The sequence below is a fragment of the Halyomorpha halys genome, unplaced genomic scaffold (genome assembly GCF_000696795.3).
Source record: "Halyomorpha halys isolate HHAL.00 unplaced genomic scaffold, Hhal_1.1 Scaffold599.1, whole genome shotgun sequence".
NCBI classification, from domain to species: domain Eukaryota; kingdom Metazoa; phylum Arthropoda; class Insecta; order Hemiptera; family Pentatomidae; genus Halyomorpha; species Halyomorpha halys.
In genome coordinates, this window is record NW_027108603.1 from 629,288 (window position 1) to 653,055 (window position 23,768).

Below are 23,768 nucleotides of genomic sequence, written 5' to 3' on the forward strand. Positions count from 1 at the left end.
TATTTTGGGATTCTCACAACAGTTTTTTATTCAAATCTAATGAGTTGGCCCATTCCTCCAATACACAATACATCTGTGTAAGCATTTCAAAAGTATTAGGAGGAAAAGCTCTCAACCAAACTTTCCTTTTAAGTTAGTCAGAAATATTCCCGATTGTATGTAACTTATTGTTGCTTATTACTCTTGGTTGTGGTTACATCTGACCACATCATGTAATCATAAAAACGTGTTGCTTTACTAGTATGGACACGGGACGATTTAGCACCAATTATGTGCATGTATGTCACTACATGATGAAAAATGATCAGTAAGATTATCACTAACATGATCACCACAAAATTGTCTTTAAGCATATGAGGCTCCTATTTGAATTGGTATTAAAAAAAAAAATGCGCCCCGTAACATGTGAGCTCAATGTCACAGAGTAAAGCTCATTAATAAACTTTGTTATACGATAACAAGATGAAGTTGATCTATATGCCAATAGCTCCACAAAAGGTTCCACGTCCTTCGTTTTTTGTGAAACTCTCAAAAATTTTGACGACCATCTCCACTTAACCATTGATGGACTAAGGGAATCTCGGCCCCGACGGTACTCACTTAAGTTCCTAAGTTCCAAGAGTCAGCACAAGGCGAATTGTGGCCCATTAAAACAAAAGACATATCATGTCTTGTAAAGATTTCTTTCATTACGAAGAAAATCTTAGAACATTGCAAATTGTTAATACGTAAACAAAAACATAACTTCGCTGTAACTAACTTTGAAGCTGCTATATGTTCAATTATAACGATTATCCATATTATATAATTCATTTATGTACATGTACTTATTAATCTCAGCTGTTTGCTGATGTGTTTTGAAATGGGTTCTTTCTATAAAAAAATTCTTCAGCAAAAAAGATCTGATAAAGCCTAAACAGCTTCATAAGATTCTATTTTTTCGAATGACAACTCAATGCACAAATAAGTCCAATCCGATGAGCCACATAAACTTCCTTAAAAAAAATTTTTCTCTCCAGGCCAACAATATCTGAAATGCAACACTCTCAGCATAGTGTTGTCCAGATTTGTTGGCGGCCATCTGGATTATTAAGTCGTCCTTTCAGCGATACCAACATAGTCCAAGTTCTTTTCAGTCCATGATTGGTATTATGGAGCAAATCTTTGTCTCGTTCTACGATTTATTACAGTAACAAGAGGTCTTTCCTAGGTCATCTTGATCTTAGTTGTAGCTCTATTAGTCTTCATTAAATTGATGATTCTAATATTATTATTTCCCGAAAACTATCAATAATGTTTCTAAAGTTTTAAGTAGTTGAATTGAGATTACTGAGAAATTTCCATTTTGATAAAACAGTCGTCGATGGGAATGATGAATTTTAGATGACCTGAATACACCCTTTTGAATGACTCCCAGTCTCTTGTACTTTTTCATGGCCATTGAAATAGTAAAGTAATGACAACCAATACAATTATCGATGTAACACAAAGATTACACTATAAGCTAATTCACAACAAAAACAAAATATCATATAAAAGGAATATTTGATTGTGTGTAAAACAATAAAAATAAATTAAACTTTTTCAGAATCATCAGTCACTTGATCTTGTTAAGAAAATACTTTCTTTAATTTCTGATCGAATATTGAGCAAAAGAAATTCGTCAGGAAGTAATGCATCATCATTGTTCTCAGATGAAGGAAACCGTTCACATGGTCCATTGCTACTTCATACCTTTTTCATTGCAATGACCTATCCTTTACCTCCGCAGCCCATAAACAATTCCGGCATATTATTTCATTTATATCGGCGCGAATAATCTAGTCTAAACTTTCCTAGTACCATAACCAGATGTATAGGAAGATGGTCAGGGTTGCGGTCAATAGTGAAACAAAAATAGTTTACAACTATTTATTTTCCAACGTTTCGCCCCACTTTGCAGGGCTTCATCAGGGCTAAAAAGATACAAAATGAAACTATATTAAGAAAAATGATAGGAATAAAAATAAAAAGATACAATGAAAAGAAAAAACAAGTAACAACGGCAAGAGTAAAAGTTTCATATAAAAATACGTAAAATATAAAGTTTTTGTTTTCTTCGATATAAACTCCTATTATTTGTAACGATATTTGTCATTCTAATTTTACTTAGTTATTATTATTATCATGTACCGTATCATTCTGTATTTTTCTCTTATCATTTTTTTATTTTTCGTCAAATCTTTATTACTACTTCCTGTATACGCGACGTATTTGAAATCGTTATAAAACCGTTACTTGCTTCTCACCTCCTCCCCACTCCTGCGCGCTTCCGCTTTAATGTTTCTGTCTGTTCAACTTATTCATTTGGACAAACTTTTACTCTTGCCTTTGTTACTTGTTTTTTATTCTTTTCATTGTATCTTTTATTTTTATTCCTATCATTTTTCTTAACATAGTTTCATTTTGTATCTTTTTAGCCCTGATGAAGCCCTGCAAAGTGGGGCGAAACGTTGGAAAATAAATAGTTGTAAACTATTTTTGTTTCACTATTGACCGCAACCCTGACCATCTTCCTATATATCAATTTTTACGGTCAACTATATATACATATATACATAACCAGATGTTTTCGAAATACAGATGCAGCGCAGAAAATACGTTTACGCATGCGTAAGCGGAAGTTGAAAACGGAATGTAATTTGATTCTAGACCCGTCTTCAACTTTCTTCCAAATTTTGACCAAGTTGGACGAGTCATTTTCTAAATATAGGTGTATAAGTATTGGACGAATCTGTATTGATGAAATCTGCAAGAGACTAACAGAAACAATTCCCCAAAATCGTATTTACAGTCCGATAGATCATGTTCCAACACAAATTGACAGAAACGGAATCAAATACATAAAAAGTCAAATGCGGGTGAAAATTTTCGGGCCCGAGGACGTAATTTGTTTACGTATATTTACTGCATGAATATAAAGCTGACTGACCTTTTGTGCTGAGTAAGCAAAATATTACACACATTTTTTTAAATTGGGCAGTATAAATTCTGTCAGTAAGCATGAAAATATCTCTCAGAGACAGTCAATTAAATTAAGCTGAATCAGTGTATTATTATTAAACTAAATTCGACTTGTTTTCGATTTTTTTTACAATATTAATTTAGAATATTCCATGAAAAATTTCTCTCTAGAATGGTTACTCGGGCAACACCTGAGCAGGTGATACCATTTTCATATGGCTTTGCTTATTCCCAGAGAACAAACAATGGATTAAAATTAGTAACCATTGTTATCAGCAAGGGGCAATTCATCCATTTTATTCAAGGTTCCATGACTCCCTTTGTGATAGAATACAATGAGAATATCAATTTATTGTACTGACAGCAACATTTAAAAATTTCAAACTACACATTAATCCATTATACCAATAATGATCGGATAAATTCGACTGTTAAAGAAACACAACTAACCTTGAACAAATAAAAGGTTATATTTTTAGGCTATTTTCATTAGCCGTTATCTTATCAAAGCCACTGTAAATAATGTACATATGATATATATGTATAAAAAAAAAGTAACTAAGATAATGTTGATAAAATAAAGGAGAGACAAAACACAGGATTATGCAATATCAACCGCGGAGCGAACAGGGAATAACATCCTCCTTGACCTTCAATCCATATCACTACTGTCTTGCTTTAATAATGGCATATCTGACAAAAGAATAGTATTGATTTTATTTTGAATTGGACGTTTTCCAAAGATGCCGAAGACTGAGGTTATATTCTCTATTAGTTTCCCTACAGACCGTACCATACTAGAGGTGCCACTCAGTAACCTGTCTATACTACAAAAAATGTAATACGTTAAATACAAAAGAATAAAAAAGTCATATGTGCCACAATTAAAGAAAAGAAGTGATAAATTTATTCATATTATAAACCATAATGCTGCGTAACCATTTGAATTATATGTATGGATTTAGTAGTTCTAAAATATGGTGTTATTGGGTGCGGAATAACATAGTGGTAAGGTGCTGGTGTACTAATACCTAGGACCCGAGTTCGAATCTGGCTGTGGGAGGTAATTATTTGTTCTGTTACTGTAGCCGTGAGTCAACCATGCGGGTTCTGGAGCTCTCCTGGGGCCCAATAACCCTTACTTAATAAACCTCCACCCTTATAAAGGGGGTAACCCGTACTTGGGGAAAAATCTGGCGGTTTGAGCATAGTCTTGAAAAATTCTTTTCCTTGGATAATCCTAGTTCTAAAAACAGTACTATCTTACTAAGCACAGAAGCCCTGACTCTCCAAGGATTGTAGCATTTCATATTTTTATATAAAATATACCACAGATCATTCTGGTCAACTCACAATTGAGTAGTTGAAGGTTAACATTACATCAACAAGCAATGTTAAAAATAATTAGTAGAAGATACTTCAGGATATATTATGACAACAGGAAATGACTAATAATCTATATTAGAATAGATTTGAGGATGAACTCCGAAACGTCCGTCTAAGAAATTTAAGAAAACATATCAGATACTGGAAAATAAAAGTAACTCTTTAATTAATAAAAATAAACAAGAATCATACAAATATTACCACTTTAAAATTAAAAACTTTTTAACAGAAAAGTTATGTAAAAACAAGGACAATACTTAAAATTGATGGCATAAATCAACATTTTTGTATTATAATACAAACTTCCATTAATAAAATCAAGACGACAAATAAACTTATTTACACGTTTGTTTTTATTTAGTTAATTTATAAATTGAATGTACAAAATTGATTTAAAGGAAAACAAAGTTGCCATGCTTTCTCCATTTTTCATTCATATGAATGTTTGATCAATTTTCATTTTTAACCAACATGAATACAACAAATATCCAGAATTACAACTATCACATCAAGTAGTTTTTGAAACGAAACTTCTTAACCGACGTTCTACAATTCAAGAAATTAAAAATTACAATGGAGTAAATTGATTGCGAGACGCGAGAAAAAACGGATGTGGGGACAACGCTGGTCGACTCTAGCAGGAAATCTTTTTATTGTAATAGGATAGCAGGAGCTTGCAGAATCTAAACAATTCTGGCTGTCCCGTCCCGATTGAGTGAGTTCCAGTAATTTCATAATCTATTACAACATACAAATTTTCCAACTAGAATTTGACTTGGGAAATGTCTGCCTAAATATTATATGTCTTCTAATTATTATTATTATTATTCTGGAACTAATATCTTCTGCCTTAAGCTAAAAGAGGAAACGCATGACCTTAATTAACAAAATTTTAATATATTATTTCATTTCTGTCGGCAAGTCCCTGGTTTGCCACTTCTTTTTTAGTATAATTATTATTAATATTGAATTTTATATGACATAAAATAGATGTGATGAATTTTAGTCAAATTTAATTCAATGGCATTTGAAGGAAGGATTTTTTTTCCAAACAAAATAATCATACAATCATCATGAGGTGAAATTAATCCTTATTCGTTTTAGAACAAACTCCTTTACTATTTGCATTATTATATATACTTTTATACGATGAGATATATAATTTTAACGGGGGTAAATAAAAATCTGTAGAACAGTATTTGGAAAATGGTAAAAATGCATGAAATCGATAGTATCAAATGGCACACTTATAACTATTATAACACTTTAGCTAAACAGTTGCTGTAGCATGTATGTAAGGTAGGAAAAGTATAAACCTACTTTAAATACATTATTTTATTTCCATAAAAATTTTCGATTTTGAGTTAGGTTCCACGCACACGCACACGCACGCGAACACGTACACGTGCACACACGCATGCGCGCTCACACACCATTTTTTGTGAGAGTCCAACTAACCAAAAACTGGTATTTCCGTTGAAAATCCAGATTTGAAATATTTCATGATTGTAATACTTCCTATAGTATAAAATAGCGAAAATGTTAAGACATGAAAAATTAAATAAAACTGTTGAGAAGTGAACCGAAAAATATAAAGATTAACAACATTCATCAGGACACTGAGCCACCAACAGTTTTATTAAAAATAGCTCAGGAAAAAGGAAGAACAATGACTGATCCCCAAAAACTAGGGGAAGATGATAAAGTATTTTTTAAAAATTAATTTTCTGGAATGAAAAAAATGATACATAGGAAGTTTTTAATTTTACATCAAACCTAATAAATAGAGGAACTAGATATACAAGTCAATTTTTCTGAGTTGTTCAATTCACAAAATAAATTAAATAAAGCTTAAAAAACGGTATCATTTTATCCTCCACCAAAAAGAGATAGTAGTAATAAAACTAATGGTGGTAATACATACCTTTCATCAAATTAAAGCTATAGATATTACACAAATAATTATATATTTTTTTGAATATTGTGAACCAAAAAAGTATTATGGGAAAGTTTCAACATAACATTTCCATAACCAAATTAGCACCATTTACTCCAAAAGAGTTCAACAGCCAATATTTCTGGACTATTAATGAGAGATGTACTATGCCTGGACTACATTGTTTATTTTATTTACTTCTGTCCTCACAATGCCTAAATTGACCAAATATTGACTGGTTAGTTATTTACAACTGTTCGAAACACTCAAGGCTGTATACAGTAAACATCCTATTATTACCAAGACTATATTTTGTTTGTAGTTTACAATAAATCTTCTTACATAATTTCTACAATTTCTTTTAACAACTTCAACCAATCCGAAGATAATTAGTGCTTACACGTAGCTACTAAGATGAGTATCCAGTGGCATAGCATGGGTGTCAGCCGCCTAGGGCAGAGAAAAATTTTGCAACCCCCTTATTAAGGTAATTCCAATTAGAAGACTAACATATACTGTAATTCAAAGAACAATTTGGTGAAAACAATCATATTTATCGTATTAAACAGGCTACAAATAAAAAAGTCATGAAATAAAATGGTTACAATTTTTTTTTGTTATTATTTATTGTGGAATTTTTCCACCCCCTAAAAGTACTGCCCCGGTCTTTCCCCCTCTCTGCCCCAACTGAGAATATTCATTAAAATATTTGCAATTAAAGAGGATTAAGCTATTTCATTAACCATGAAATAGTATTTAATGTTGTTTGGAAAACTTTAATAAACAAATAAATGTATCAATTGATTAAACCAAATTACAAGAGTATAAAATGTCTTTTAAAATACTCTTCTAAATTAATTAATGATTTTAGATAATTAATAGTTAGGTTTGATCCTTAAGTTGTATGATTGATTAACTTAATAAATCCATCCAATTTTCCTAAATGAGAGTAAAGGCATAATATAAAACAAAGCAATAGAGGGTTAATGAAAAGAAGGGAAATTAAAAAAAAACAAAAAAAAAAAACGAAACTTGTAGATAATTTAGATAAAATGAAAACTATTTTCTGAATTTAATGACCAATAAATTAATTGTTGGGTAATTGTTTATCATTTCTTACGAAATATTAACTCAAATTCAAGAGGAACTTTTATCTACATTTATTACACAATCACAAAGACTAATGTGTTTCATCATAAACCTTAAAAAAAGGCAACAATTTATCAGACTGTGAATAAAAGAAGGTTTAGAACCAAACACAACCATCCTAATCAATACAATTAACATCAGAATTGATGAATTTGGATATATGTATCTAATTGATTCACCTTAAACAAAACTAACAGTGTTCAAGTTGTTAATATAAATAATAATAATAAAAGAACGAAAATAAACTAACTTACAACCCAATAAAAACTGTGAAAAAAAGAAATGAAATACTTATATCAATTTTTAGAGATAGTTTTTGAATGATAGTCATTGAATTTAATTAAATGTTCTATTCTTGGGCAATAAGTCTGCAATAGGGAGACTAATTTTTTATAACTAGGACAAATCAAATATAAGGATCTCCTTGATAGTACTATCAAGTTGATAATAATATAAAATATATTAATTAACTAATTTTACTATGAGAAGTTTAATGCTTCCAAAAATCACTGGATATAATTCAAGTATAAAGCTCTGATTCATATATTTTATATAACAACTGAATTTTTGAAAAAAAAGAAAAAAAAAAAAGAAAGAAAATGCGCAACTGATTTAATAAGTCTCTTGAACTTAATCAATATACAACAAATTCTTCTTTCAAAATGCTTTATTTGTTATACAATTTAAATAAATTATTTTAAAAAAGTTATTCAATAATAGACACTTGGAAATAAACAATTCAATTTCATGCATTATTTTGTAAATCTAGTCGTAGCATTTAACATGGGATTGTTTATGCAATAATAAAAATTATGAAAATACGTCCAAGTAACCATGTAGGTAACTGTTGAATTTTTCATAAGCAGAATAAAACATATATTTATGAACAATTAGGTAATACAGCTTTTTCTAAATAAAATTAGGATGAAGTGATGAATAGATTTTAATAAACACGGTACCGTTAATTATATAACTCCAGCTGAGTAACTCATGGAATTTTAAGTGGTTGCACCTAAATTATTTTATTACCCAAGTTCAAATAAGTTATATCAACTAAAGTAAAAGGAAAACTAACTACCTCATAGAAATGTACGAACTTCTAACTAAAAAATTTACTAATTTAAATATTATAAATATCAATAATTGTTAATAACTGATATAGATGAAAAAATGTCTAGTGTAGTTAATAAAATAAAATTACAATACAAGATACTACATTAAATATATTCTGAGTCGGGCCAAAAGTAGCTTTGGTTGAAATTAACAGCTAAAATTGTCAAGGATATGATAATTATTTATCAATGGATCGTTCAATAACCATTTGAAAGCAATTTTAGCCATTAGTTTCAACAATAGCTAATTTTTGCCCATTTCCAAACATATTAATGTATTCACATATTGACATAATACATTTGAGATCCAGTTAAATTTAAACCAACAAATAATCTTTTTGTATTAAATTTAAGAAATGTCATATTTAACAATTCATAGTCATTTCTAAATAAATGGTAGGGGAAAGAAAATAAACAAAGTTTTTACGCTTTGTTTGTATATTTAATTTTTTAAAAATATGATTAGTTTTTTTTTTCTAATTTCATGAGGCTTTATTTTAAATAACAAATACTGGGATAAACAATCGTAATGAGGGTGAGTTGCTGATGAACTAAACTAAATACCAAAGAGTACCTAAGATGTAATAAATAATAACCATAAACAAAAAATACTGAAAAGTTTGATAATTTATGAAAACTACCATAATTTGGGCATATAACTATAAAAATGGTTATGTAATCTAAACAGACCTAACATATTTAAACACTGATAATAAAACAATTGCCAGTTGGTCAGAGGGTAAACGATAGTTAGTTTTTTTTAAATCATTGTATGAATTTCAATTAAGTAGTGCTATATACGATTTTTTTAATTGAATTCATTTTTCATTTTTTATAAAAAATACCTAAAGATGAACTATACTACTTGTAAAACTCAAGCCTCGCTTCTCCATTATTTTAGACTTAACTCCATTACACACTTTTAATTTGTAAAGCAGGAATCCATGGAGTTTATTGAAATTAACTTAGTTTATATTCAACATAATTCTTGAAATCAGAACTCTCATGAGTCATAAATATGAACATGAATAGCTTTATGAGAACCAAAAGTTTATCTTTAAAAAAAAGGAAACAAAATTAAACTTTTTAATTACATTACAATATGACACTTTTTACCAGTTACATTATAAAGTGTTTAACATAATTCATTACTAATAAAATATGATTTACCTCAAAAGGTGGAAATTTCAGTAATAAGGATTCCATTCTTGTGAATTCTAATATCAAACTAATAACATATTGAAACACAACAAATGATAAATAAACATATTTATGTAGTTACAATCAGTGGTATAGCAAACTAACCTTGTCTAGAGAACCTAAGCAAAATTTATTAATTTCAAATACCGCCTGCTCCTTATTATCCATAACTGATTTGAAGATTTAAGTTATCGCGCAAATTCCAAAACAAAATTCCGAAGCAATATAACCTTGATAAGGCCACTACTTGCTTTGAGGAAAAAAAAATAGTCGACACCCAGTCCTGTTATTCCGAACGTTTGCCCATTATTACATTTTTGTGTAAATACACTGAGCAAAAGTCAGAAAAGTATTTAAAGATGTCATGTACTAAACCTTGAACTAAATATTTATCATTATTAAATTAAACCAATATTGAGAACCAGAAAAAGCGCATTGCGCATCAAGCCTCATTTTCTAAAACCTTGCATATCAAATATTGAGAAATAGCTGAATTAGAATTAAGTACTAGAAAGTTTTCGATATGGTTGAATTTTTTATCATCCAGAGGATGAATAAAATCCGTAAGTTTCTGAAATGAATATTTTCATATTTTTAAAACTAAAATTTTGTTAAGTTTATTTCTTAGTATTTTTAAACCTCCAAGTTTAAGGAAATTTTTTTTATATTTTAATTTGTCCGTTTAAAACCGCACAAAGGTAAGCTTTAATGTAAATTAATTGGAGGAGGGAAACGTCAATATATTTTTTAATCAAAGGATTATTAGTGATCATTAATGATGAAATTATCATAAGGATGCGTACTACGGGTGTTACCACCCAAATCTACAGGAATCTGCTAACAAGTATCAAACTTTTCACCAATATAATGCAGTAGGTTAAAGCTAAGTTTAAGGATTCAATTTAAAAAAAAAAAAAAAAAAAAAAAAGATATTGTGAGAACTAAAGTTCAAAAAGTACAACTAAAACTTGTTTAAATTTCGGTTTAATTTTACGGTAAAAGAAAAATTAAGTCAGCCCTAACGACTATTCTAGACTACCAAAATCTGTCTGACGCATGTGCAGTAGTGTTCGTACCCGTCTTAAGTTGACCATGTCTACTAGGAATATATAAGTGAGTAATTTACCTGAAAAGTTTTGATATTATGCACTGCTATGTTTTTTATTTTTTCTGGATGAAGAAGAAGATGAAGTTTAACTCCCAAATTTTTTCCTTATAAAAAAAAAATGAAAATAGTTAATTTTTTCCATTATTATTTTTTGGTATAAAATTTCTTAAAAACATCAACCTACTTTAAATCAAATAACATTAAATTTTCTACATTTTTATATTTTTCTTTCGAGGATTGTTTAGGGACATCCACGTTTCAATGGACATTTTTTGAAGGTTTTGAAAAGTTATTTATTTTCGTTTTAAAGGGTACTTTGATTATGAATTTCGACTATACATAACAGTTTTTTTGGATACTAATAAAGCAAAAATGTTTGTTTTTAGCTTACAACTTAAAAACCATTTATTATAGAAAAGGCTTCTATTACATTAAATTAAAGAATAGTAAATTACGTACAAATTTGATGTTTGCTGACTTCAAAAACGTGGAAATGCCAAATATTAAAACTTTCCTCGTAGAACCACCTATATACCTACCTGGACGAGTATTTGAGTGATGAGATTTCTATTTTCAATCATAAAAAAAAAAAAAAAAAAAAAAAAAAAAAAAGAGGAAATGGAGAATCATGAAGTTATTGTTTTCATATAACTTTAATATTTTATCTTTGCCGGAATTGTACAATACAAATAAAAAAATTTCGGTAGGTCCCCCCCCAGGGACATATAACTGAACCCACCCTCCTCTAAATTCAAGTAAGTACTTATGTTATAGTAAATTTCTTTTAAAATGTCTTTTCTTCTCACACTTTCTCTTTCCTTCACTTTTTTTTTTTTTTTAAGATGGAGAAAGAGAGGGGAGGGAGGAAGAAGTGAGAGAGATTTCATAGGAAATCAACATTTCCCGGTCATCTATTTGTTGAATCGTGTTAATCTCAAAGCCCTGTGAATGGAGGTGGGGAAGCAATCAGCAACTGTACAAGTCTCTCATCTCTGCTTTTGAAATATTCAAAGAAAATCAAAATCAACACCATCATTTCGGTTAGGTCAATTCATTACTGAACTCATATTGGTATAATTTCTAACACCACATTGTAGCTTGTATGTTTTACTACTTCAGTCAATAAATTAAAGTAGTAAAACATACAATCAAACATAAAATAAAACATAAACATTCTTCGAAGGACGGATCCCTGTGCTGTCTGTTCAATGTAGTTTTATAGAAGTGTCTCATTAAATGTGCACCATGGTGCTCTGACAATTGCCTTGTAGATCTGTAACTTCAGGCGCAGTGAAAGTTGCGGTGAAGCGAGCAGTTGGTGCAGCCTATACGATTTAAGTAGGGCCAGTGTCGAGAATGTGAGATGACGATCTGGCGTCACAACAAGGTAGAGGATGGAGTTGAAGATTTTATACTTCTTTTCATCAACGATAAATCTCTGAGGTATAGATCTTTTTGCCTTTCTGAAAAGACACGCCAACAGCGTCAGTCTTAGATGGGTTCAACCAGATGCCATCTTACTTCAATACTTTATTACTATTACTATTACTTCAATACTTTATATATAATAGTTCATTACTTGCAGCTTAATGGTGGCAGAGCTTCCTGTGCAAGGATGAGAGCCCGTTTAGGCCTGGCGCTAGAGGCATAGACCCCAATATCATCCGCATTGGCTGCAACCACTGCCTCTTTATGTTCTAGGGACACAATATGCGCAGTGAAGATGATGAATAGCAAGGGTTCCAGAACTAAGCTTTGTGCTACTCCGCAGGTAAGGGTGAGCTTCCACTGAGGTAGCCTCTTGTCAAGTGGTGGTGAAGGAGCACTACTCATGTGGTCAACATCCCTAGCCGCATAGTTAGAGAAGGGCAGCCTGTTCCCCAGATGTCAGCAAGTCTTTATCAGCTGTTAGGTGAACTGTCTTCCTCTTGGACACGAAAGTTCTAATCAACTTTCAGAATTGACGTATGTTTATCGCAGCTGTTCGTGCCAGAGTGAAGTCTTCTAGTCACGCATTAAACTTGCTATATGTCTGGTCATTTAGTGTTGACGGCTGATTTCAAACTATAGTCATGCGTTCTAAAGGAGATATTGGGTAGGTTATTGCGTTGACTAATGAGAACAAGAAAATGTTTCGGTGGCTTCCTGCTGATAGGGGAGTGGAGAGAACTTTAGTATGTTCCTGTTTGCCGCCTTCTGAATGACAGTCGTAAAGATTTCTACCGCTCTCAACCTCTTCATGTGTGCGACACGGTACTATCGGAGGCAGTGTCTCGTCAACCCTTCTAATCCCTATGAAGGATCTATAACCCTTCCAATAAGCGTTATAAAGAAGATACTTCTTCGCTGGTGGTATAGCTGGACTACTGTCAAATGTATAAGTCACTGGCCTGGATGGAAAAGGTACAATCTAGTCTTCGTGATGTAAGTCCCCAGTAGATTACTAACGCCACATAGCCTGGTGGTGTGTCGAAATATCCAAGGACAACAAACCGACTTGTTTCCCGGGCATGGGCAGCCCTCGGTCTCCTAAACACACGTCTGAAAGGGTACCGGTATTTCAATTGTACATCAACCGTGACTATGTGCGCTAACCGTCGCTGCCACTTAGGGTTAGGAATGTTCCTAGAGGAATATCCTTCAAGTCCAAAATCATAACACCTCGGTTCTCAGGTATACATATCTCTCGGTACGAAGTATACCCTCGAAATTGTACCCAGGACTATGCAGTGGCCATAGTATCGATCAATGCAAGCACAGCTGACCACAGTGCTCATGGAGGCTTCTGACGGTGTAGTTCAATATGATGTGGCCTGGTATAGTGACGTTCTAGGATTCTACCCATCTTATCAATCAGTGTAGTAAGCATTTCCAAGATCCATGCGTGAGCATAGTTATTGCGTTGACTAATGATAGCAAGAAAAAGCTTCAGTGGCTTCCTGCTGTGATTGGGGAGTGGAGAGAGTATGTTCCTGTTTGCCGCCTCCTGAATGACAGTCGTAACGATTTCTACCGCTCCATCAACCTCTTCATGTGTTCGACGTGGTACTATCGGAGGCAGTGTCTCTTCAACACTTGATCTATATCCCTTCCTATAAGCCTTTTGAAGAAGATACTTCTTTGCTGGTGTTTTAACAGGACCACTTTCAAATGTATAAGTCACTGGCCTGCGATCGGATGGGCCAGAAGGGAGCGGTTGACAATCTGTGACTGTATGAGCATTCCTAATCAAGAGATCAAGATTTGACGTCCATCCAGGTCGGGACTGATGTTTAAAGATGTGAACCTCTGGATAGAAAAGGTCCAATCTAGTCTTTGTGATGTAAGTACCCAGTGGATTACTAACGCCACATAGCCAGGCGGTGTGTCGAAATATCCAAGGACAGCAAACCGACTTGTTGCCCGGGCATGGGTATCCCTCGATCTCCTAAACACACAGCTGAAAGTGTACCGGTATTTCAATTGTACATCAACCGTGACTATGTGCGCTAACTGTCGCTGCCATTGGGTTGGGGATGTTCCTAGAGGGATATCCTTCCAGACAAAAATCATACCTTCTCATTTCTCAAGTATAAAGATCTCTCGATACGACGTATGTCCACGAAATTATACCCAGGACTATGCGGTGAGCATAGTATCGGTCAAGCACAGCTGACCACACAGTGCCTATGGAGGCCTCTGACGTACTGGACGCTCCTGAGAATTGGCTGTGTCCTACCCTTCCATTGCACAACTTGCAATGAGGTGGTCCCCTCGCAATCCATTCTATGATGAGGTGGGGTTCCCCATGTCAACGCTATATTTTATAATTACTTTGTAAATAGTATTTAGTTAGTATTAGTGTTTAATTTAATTGCATTTATTTGTATTTGTTGCGGCCAACATATGGTCCACCAATCGATTATTGGAACATATGATTTTAATTTAGTCAAAAAACAAAACAACTACTTTCTGTTGTTTTTATAATGAAAAATTGACAGATGACATCAAACCATCTCAGTGTGCACATACATATCGTCTTCTTTGTCTACTCACTACGCACTCGTAGTAGCCAGCATCCTGGCCATCTTCGTCATCTCATCATTTTAGCCACGGCGGGCGGACTATTTCGACTCATCCTCCAAGAGGACAAGGTGGCCGGACGTACGTAGATCTACTCCAGGAGAGCATCCATTCAGGACAACAACCACAACCGGGGCCCCATCAATCACCGGTGAAAAAAAAAGACTTTTTTTCTCTGTTGTTCAATTCATTTAATTTTGTAATAGTTTTAAGCTTTCTTTTTTTTTCTAGTTCTAGTTCTAACAAAATTCGGCTATTCTTTTCTTTTCACGGTTGGACTAGTAAAGGTTCCTTTTTAACCCGTACCCGCTATAGGAATTTGGTAATTGGAATTTAGTTATTTGAGAAGAAAAATATGTATTTATATTTGTATGTTATAATTAAGTAATAGAGACAGTTGCTAAGGGTTGATAGCCGTCGCTAAGGCGTCGCCTAGCAACAGGCCGACCATTTTCGAATCTGTTCCGGCTAATTAGTGGCCATGATCGTTTGTAACCAGCCCTGTCTGCGTTCCGTTGGTGTTATTTATTGAACATTTTTAAGTGTGCTAACCGACATTACAGCACGAAACCAGACCTTTTCTGCGTTTCTGGCCTTTGAGTGCAATATGAGTTGTTGTTAATCAATCGGCTCGCATAATTAATAAAAACAATTAGACCCTATCTGCCCTCAATAAGTGCCAGTGTAGCCATCTTAGCTTTTGCGACATCGGCTGTTTGTAAGCCATTGCACCAACTTTGGACCAGTTTGAGAGTTGCAGCGGAGTATTTAGCAATGGAGCTTCTACCTGCACATCTCGACAAGCAAAATATCTTCCTCAGACCTATCCGAGTGGATTAACCTTTTGACCTAGTGGATTAACCGTCGACCAGTATTTATTTTATATATTTATTGTTTTTTGTAAATTAGTTTCTTTTCGTTTTCCATAATTTATCTAACTAATTTTATTTTGTCTAAAAGACCTATTCATTTTACTTGTATTCATCGTTTTATTCATCTTTAGTTTTAGTTTTCTAATGTTAGATTAACCAAATAAATATTTAAATCCGAACCAGCTTGTTATTTTTGTTCTATTAAAGCTTTCCAACAAAAAGACAGTCAATTTGAGGTGGCATATAAGGTATCCATCCTCCTTGAATGGGCTTGTCCCAAACAGCACATGGCCTGGAGTGATTATAAGGAGGATAACAGGTAAATAATACATTAATTTTAGTATAAGTGAACAAACAAGCTTGACAGGAACTTCAAAACTCACTACAGAATGCTACATATTAGTAAATCCCTCCACCGAAAAAATTCTGTTTGTTAATCCATTTTGAGAGAGGTGAAGTCTACAGGTGTGATCTGATTAAAGTAATAAGAATAATACAATCAGAAATTTTGAATTTCTCCCACTCAAACTTGTACTCTGTTCTATTTAATGGACTAATGCTGGACAAAAGTAAAAATTAGAAAATTTTAGATAAAGTCATATGTTTAAATATATTAGATTTTACTCTATTTGTTTTTAGAGACAAGGTTAAAAAAAAGTTGATTAATAGTAAAAATATAGTCGATAGTTACGCACCTCTTCATGTTTTCCTTTTTTACTAATATTTGCCAGCAATTTATAATTTCTTTTGATGTTTTTTATGAGGGTAATAGTCTGCCTCATTTAAAAAATTGGAAAAAGCTTCATGACCTTCGGTACCGATAAAATTAATCTCAATGCTTAATTTGAACTTAAACACTATGCTTTTGTTATGAGTGATAATAATAATAACAATAACTGTTTTCATTTGTTTTGTTCTCTAAAATTGAAAAAATGCTTTTGTTATTAGCGCAAATCATAAGACAAAAAAAACAACATAAATTATGGTTTCTGCTATTAGTTAAACAGGATCGCTTAGTGCACCACAGTATTGAAGGTAAGTTTAATGAAAAACATTAAAATTCATTATTACGAAATCTTTTTTAAAAACCAATATATTTAGTTTTTCAGTATTAAGTTAATATGCTGCACCTAATTAAGAGTAAAATTTATATCAAGCACTTAAGAAGAGTGTGATGAAATTCAGTATATATGATGAAATACAAAATTTAAAATCATAATTTTAACAAAATGACTTGGTGAAATAGTTATTAATTTCCTTATCGTCTATTTTGCAACAAGTAGCTGAGTCACTAATTTAACCCAAGATTCAAAATCAAATATTGAATACTAGCTGTTGTAAAATCTGTCTTTTAATAAAATAAGTCTTTTCTGTAGAGAAAACAGATTTATAAACAAGAATATTGCTGATAATTTATTAATAGTAGGTAATCAAATTTAGAATTAAAAGAGTATATTTAATTTAAAAGAAAAAGTAACAAATCTAATTTCATTTTGACTATACTATTTCAGGCCCGGAAAGAATAGTATAGAAAAAGAACATTTTTAATTGTTAACGTGAGGATGTGAAATTATTGTTACGTTTGTACTTGATGATGGCTAGGATAGCTGAAACGTTGGACATTTAAAATAATGATATTACAGAACGTTGGGACCATATGGATATAATTTATTATTATTAAAAATTATGCCCTCAGGATAGAACTTTCACATGTGTTATGAGTTTTTCTAGAAATTAAAACATAGTTGGTTCCCTGGTTGCCTGTTAGTAGTGAAAATTTATATTTGGATTTAGTTGATCAAACCATGAAAACGATTATGATGTGATTTTCAGGCATTGTGTAAGTTGATGTCTAGTTGGTCCCTATTGATTTTAACAGATTACATACACTACTTTCACCTATGCATACCATAAACGAAATACGTGCTAATGAGTCTAGATTTTCACACTCAAATTCTGAACACGGCTCGTCCGATTTGACCTAAATAGGGAGTAAAGTTGGGAATCCGTGTAAAATGGAACCAGTATCAATTTTATGAGGATTTCTCAACCACCAACGGCCGGACCTCACCAAATCATTCAATCGGTAGTAGCGACGGGCGGTTTGTACAAAGGGCAGGGACGTAATCAACGCGAGCTTATGACTCGCGCTTACTAGGAATTCCTCGTTCATGGGGAACAATTGCAAGCCCCAATTCCTAGCACGAAGGAGGTTCAGCGGGTTGCCCGGACCTTTCGGACAGGGGAGAACACGCTGATTCCTTCAGTGTAGCGCGCGTGCGGCCCAGAACATCTAAGGACATCACAGACCTGTTATTGCTCAATCTCGTGCGCCTGAGGGCCGCCTGTCCTCTTAAGAAGAAGGGAGCGCCTAGTTAATAGGTGAGAGTCTCGTTCGTTATTGGAATTAACCAGACAAATCACTTTCTCAATGATTTGTGATCAGTGACCCAGAACACTTTCTCAACTCCTAACATACGTAAATATTTTTCTTGATGCACCTATAGATGCACCAAGATGTGAGGACGTAGCACCTTTACCTAGGATCAAACTAGGCGATCGCCGAGGCGATTCACCTTTAATGCCAAGGGAACAGCTGAAAAGAAACAATACCTCCAAGGACGCTCAGAGAAGGGCAGCAGCTTCACCAGTGCTGGCATGGGGTCGAAGGCAGAGTTGGATAGGCCCATGAGCAGACATCTACAAGCAGAGTTGGAGACCAGCAGATTTGCAACGGGACCTCGCCCTTCAAAAGACCGCCTGAGTCGGAGGAGTTCAACCGCAAGGTACTAATAGTCCTATCGCTCACATTAAGAAAATGGAATATAGAATTCCAAGCACTTAATTCCGTCTATGGCTAAATCTGGACGAAGTAACATTGTTTTAATCCCTGACCCGGCCATATAAGGGAAGAACGCAGAAGAAGAAGATACACTTACATTTAGAAAATGATTTGTACAATTTATCTTTAAGTTTGAGGGAAGTTGAAAGTTAGCGTTAAAATGGTCTGATATAAATTTTAGAAAATTCTATCCCCTACTTTCGCTTAATCATGCGCCAACGTATTTCCCTTGATATGATGTATATAAAAAACGGCTCGTCCGATGTAGCCCACAATTGGACAGAGGTTGGAGATTGCTGTAGACATGATCTACTATAAAATCTTCAAAATTAATATACTACATTCTGTTATATATACAAAAAACTGAATTCCTGGAGGCACATGTCTATTGATAATGACTCATTCCGTAGATCTTGATCTCAAAAGACCAATCATTAATCCTAGAACATATTTAATTAAACATGTAATAGAAATATGAAGAAAACAAATAGTTTCCACAAAACGAAACTTTTTAAAAAAGTGATAGAAATTATATCAAGACTCAGATATGTTCACTGTAATCTGTGTGCGAGTGATGTGATGAAATAAAGAATACCGTAAAATGGGCTTTATTAAACTGAATTAAACACATAGTACATATGACATGAATAAATGTGATTATAACCATCACTTTATATATTTCATTAAATTAAAGAAGAGTAAATTACATACAAATTAGACTTTTTTTGGAACTTCTGAAAAAAATAAAATTAAAAACCAAGATGCAAAGGTGAAATTCATAATCATCCCAGAACACATAAACAGATTCACCAAATTTCCTCAAAATATTCCACCTAGATCCCTTTTTGATCTCCAATAGACTGAACCCTATTAGCTTTAAGATTACGAGTATCTGGTCTTGATTAAAACTAGAACCAAAACATTCAAGATTACAAAAATGTAGGGAATTTAATGTTAGTTAAACAATTAAATATGGGTTTATATTTTTCGAAATGCATGGTCTTCATGTTATGGAGAAAAAACAAAAAAATAAATAAAAGTTTTCAGAGATTCATTTGCAATTTTATATATATCATCGGGGAATGCCAAATGTCAAATATAAAAACTTTCCAAGTAATACCACCCATATACCTACCTACCTGGATTACTATTTTCAATTATAAATTAATTAAAAAAAGAAGGAAACAACAAAGTCATATATAAAAATTATGAAATGAAATGAAAAAATAACTTTATTCTGGGACATAATAATATAAATATTATATGTATAAATAAATAATTGACCGTATAATTTCGAATATGAAGATTTTGTTTTCATATAACTTTACTATTTGATCTTTGCCTGAATTGTCCAATACAAATAAAATAATTTCTATAGGGTAAATATCTGAACCCACTCTCCTCTAAGTTCAAGTACATACTTATGCTATAGTAAATTCTTTACAAAATCAACTCAAATTGGCAATTTTCAGCAAGCTGCTTGGATATGAAAGCTTCAAGACTCCCTATCTGAATTAAAGGATCGAAGGTAAATGGATAGGAATAGTAGCTCTGTGAGGGGAAAACAAAAATACCCTGATTAGATCTTCTGACTTGGTTGATGTCTTTGATTTAAAACTTTTAATCTTCCTGGAGATGGCAGCTAAGGTTGATGATTATATGGATGAAGCTGTGTTCTCCTGTAAGACGAAGAAAATGCATAACGTTGGCATCTGAAAATAAAGAAGCTAACTTATTTTTGCTGACTTCCAAGCACAAGCTTTATCAAATGTTTCATCAAGAGAGAATGGATACCCAAAATGATATTTCTTGCTTTAATAGCTGTACGATGAACTCCTCTGTGTGCGTTTTACAGTCCTCGAGCAAATTAAGGCGGTTCCCGTTAACTGTTTTTTGAAGGGCCCGAAAAAAGTGAATATCTGTTGGGCAAGGTCTGCTGAATAGGGTGGGTGGGGGATCACATCCCAGCCAAACTCCAATAATTTCTGCCGGGTCTGCAAAGACACGTGAGGACGAGCGTAATCGTTATGGAGAACAATGCCATTCCGATTATGAGACACACATGATTTGAGACACGTACAAGAGATATGTTATGCGTTTCTGCGATAACCCGTGTCGTAGAGTGAGGGTTGTCTGTGACCAATACTTGAATGTGGTCATCATCAACAGTTGAAGGACGACCCGAACGCCTTCCAAGTCAATATTACCGATTCTGAACCGAGACTACTTACGGACGGTGCTATCTCCTAAGGCATCATCGCCATAAAAAGCTGCAAATTTTGTTAACAGTCTGTGCAGTGGATTTTCCTTTTCGGAAATAAAACATGACGAAAACAAATATTTTTCTCTTCCATTTTGAGCAAGCAAAATACCACTTAAGGATAAGGAATCTCAGTTGAAACCAATGCATAAAAGCAGCTTAACTAGCCATTTTATAGAACATGTAAACATTATTGACCAAGTAAACTTGATTTTATAAACACAAACTTATTTTACAACCCAATAATAAAAAAAACTATTAATTGTTAACCAACATTTCGCCCAACTTTGCAGGGCTGATAAGAATGAAGTTCTGCTGCTAACTGTCAGTTGGCAGCAGAACTTCATTTTTTATCAGCCCTGATAAATGAGGAAAAACGTTGGTAACCAATAAATAGTTTTTGTTAGTATTTTGATAACTTTATTGAGGGCCACTAGGACTATCTTCCTCCAAGATTAATAAAACAGTTAAATCATTAATGTGAATGAAAAATAGGTAATAACCATGTATTTACAATATCATTAAATCAATTTATTCTGTTCAAGGATTTTATTTACTCATAAAACAATGTTACTGATGAAATTATTAAGCATTTGATCTTTCAAGATCATTGCAGAGATGTTTCATGTTCAGTTATTAATTTTCTTTGTTCTACTAAAATATCTTCAAATAAATCATTACCAATCCTATTTTTCAACAACAAACTAGAGATTCTCAAAAGTGAATTGTCCAAAGTTGCCTGCTTGAAAGTTGTTGCATTTATAGGGAAGGAAAATAATTTGAATTATTTCCTTCCCAATAAAAGTATCTTTTGTTATTACTGACTCTTGAAAGCAAATTTAATTATGAGACTGATTTTAACAAAACATATGAGCCATATTGGATATTTAGCCAAGAATGGTCCTTATTACCATTGCATACATTGGTTCCTATAGAATAGACTAAAAATAGTGTGCATAATCCATAGTACATCATGATAATCTTTATTTTGTAGCAAGTACTGTTGTGCTTGTTATGGTATTTATAAGTTAAACTAACTTATTAATATTTTTTCTAAAAAGGGCAATCATTTTCAATTTAATCAAAATGAATGGAAATTGTAAGTTTATTAAAAGCCATCCATATTAAGATTTATTTTTACCACTACTCAATAATTTATTTTAAAATGTTTAAGAAAACTTGACAAGGATATAAAAAATGCAATATACCAGTGACTTACAGGAGAAAGGCTTATTGAATTAGTTATCATAATATTGGTGACTAACTTAAGAAGGGATTTAATGATTAATTATACCAAACTTTATTTTTGACTTAAATGTTTACCCATTAAAACATTTTCATTTAAAAATACACTTTTTAAATTTAATTCATACAATACTGACATTTTTTTACAACCATGAAAAGTAAAATTAAAAATACAAAAATTACAACATTTATTTTCATAACTATGATAACAAAAAAAGGTAAACAATTTTCAATAACTAAAAAATATGTCTCAATATAAAATTTTTAAAATTATAACTCATTTATTTTCATAACCATAATTTAAATAAAGGTAAAGATTTTTCAATAACTACAAAATATGTCTCATTCAGTTGTAGTAATATTTTGCGCAGCCGCTAATAACATACCGTGCATTTCTTTAGCAAAACTGACTTGTGTCCTTACAGTACTCAAATACTGAGGATATGTGAGACTAACTAATTCCTGATTTGGTATAGGTTCAGTTCTGGTAGGTGTGACTGTCAATGATAAGTAACGCTGACTACTTGCGTTCTGGTTCATACATTCAATAGAAGTTTTCTGAAACATTGGAAAATTTTGTAATTAGTATATTTTGAATTAAGAGGTCAAAAATACTGAAAAGAAACTAAATTTAATAAGTTACCCTATACCATGGAGTCACAATACTGGTTAACAGTAAACCAAATAAAGGATGTACCATTAAATGATAGGGAAATAAAATAATAATGTTAACAAAACCCTATGAAATCATTTGACTAGGATTATTAGTAGAGGTGAAGAACTGATTAAATAAGAGTTAGAACCAATATCACAATTATGTAATATTTTTTGTTTCAAAATGTGCTTTAAAAACTTAGTACTTCATACTAATAAAATAACATAAATGAAAGCAAAAGGCTTTCTCAGACAGTATTTAAACAACTCAATTCACAAGAAAATCCAGTCGAAATTAGAAATATAGTTGTGTTTCACAATTCAAGAGCCGATTTTCTGGATTCTAATTCATCCAGATAGGACAACAAATAAAGTTTCTTAAACAAAAAATTTATTTCAGTGAATGAGAAGTATGAAAATAATTTAAAGAGGGGGTTAGACTTAATCAGTTGGCTATGACAAGTGCTCCAAAAAAGAAACAGCACATCCATCCAAGCTCCTAGGAAATGACCCACTTCATTCAGCAGCTTTAAGCAAGTCTCTTTTGTTTTATTTAGTTTTCTGAGTTTAATTCTATCATATTATTCATTAATTAAAGTGTGAAAATGGCAACTAAAGGGAACAGAGTGACAATGACAATGGAGCAGAAACTCCAAGCTTTGATTTGTGATGATGCAGGGAAATCAATAAATAAAATAACAAATTAATTAAGAGTTGAAAACAAACTATTTCTAAAAAAATAAAAAATAAAAATATAGAGAGAAATACTTTATTCATATATGGTGCCTAAATACATTAGGTTGCTATCTTACACAGCATACTTATCAATCCTTAATCGGACATATTTACATTACATATTCATGGTATAATCATAAAAAAAAGATATACAATAATAGGATATAATCAACATTTTTTTTTCACCACTACAGTTTCCTTTTA

The 23,768-nt window shown here is 32.4% G+C and overlaps 2 protein-coding genes and 1 long non-coding RNA gene across 7 annotated transcripts in view; 1 reads left to right on the top strand and 2 right to left on the bottom strand.

Moving 5' to 3' along the window:
* UGP (UDP-glucose pyrophosphorylase) overlaps positions 1 to 16,625 on the bottom strand; it is a 45,308-nt gene extending 28,683 nt beyond the window's left edge. Inside the window, exon 1 of one of the 3 annotated variants that reach the window (XM_067046874.1) lies at positions 16,524 to 16,625. In XM_067046874.1, coding sequence (XP_066902975.1) covers positions 16,524 to 16,610 — 87 coding nt within the window. In that variant the 5' untranslated portion in view covers positions 16,611 to 16,625. Of the gene's footprint in view, positions 1 to 9,756; positions 9,815 to 9,891; positions 10,174 to 16,523 lie in introns of those variants that run through there. The other 2 variants (XM_014426870.3, XM_014426871.3) reach the window with 2 other exon arrangements.
* Positions 16,626 to 16,682: 57 nt separating this feature from the next.
* On the top strand, positions 16,683 to 19,276 carry LOC136795640 (uncharacterized). The gene is made up of 2 exons (XR_010843276.1): positions 16,683 to 16,863; positions 17,340 to 19,276. It is a non-coding gene; the product is annotated as an uncharacterized lncRNA (long non-coding RNA).
* Positions 19,277 to 22,431: 3,155 nt separating this feature from the next.
* The window catches only part of ix (intersex), an 8,740-nt gene continuing 7,403 nt past the window's right edge, over positions 22,432 to 23,768 (bottom strand). For all 3 annotated transcript variants that reach the window (XM_014426883.2, XM_014426884.2, XM_014426885.3), the window contains exon 5: positions 22,432 to 22,733. In XM_014426883.2, coding sequence (XP_014282369.1) covers positions 22,518 to 22,733 — 216 coding nt within the window. In that variant the 3' untranslated portion in view covers positions 22,432 to 22,517. The remainder of the gene's footprint in view (positions 22,734 to 23,768) is intronic.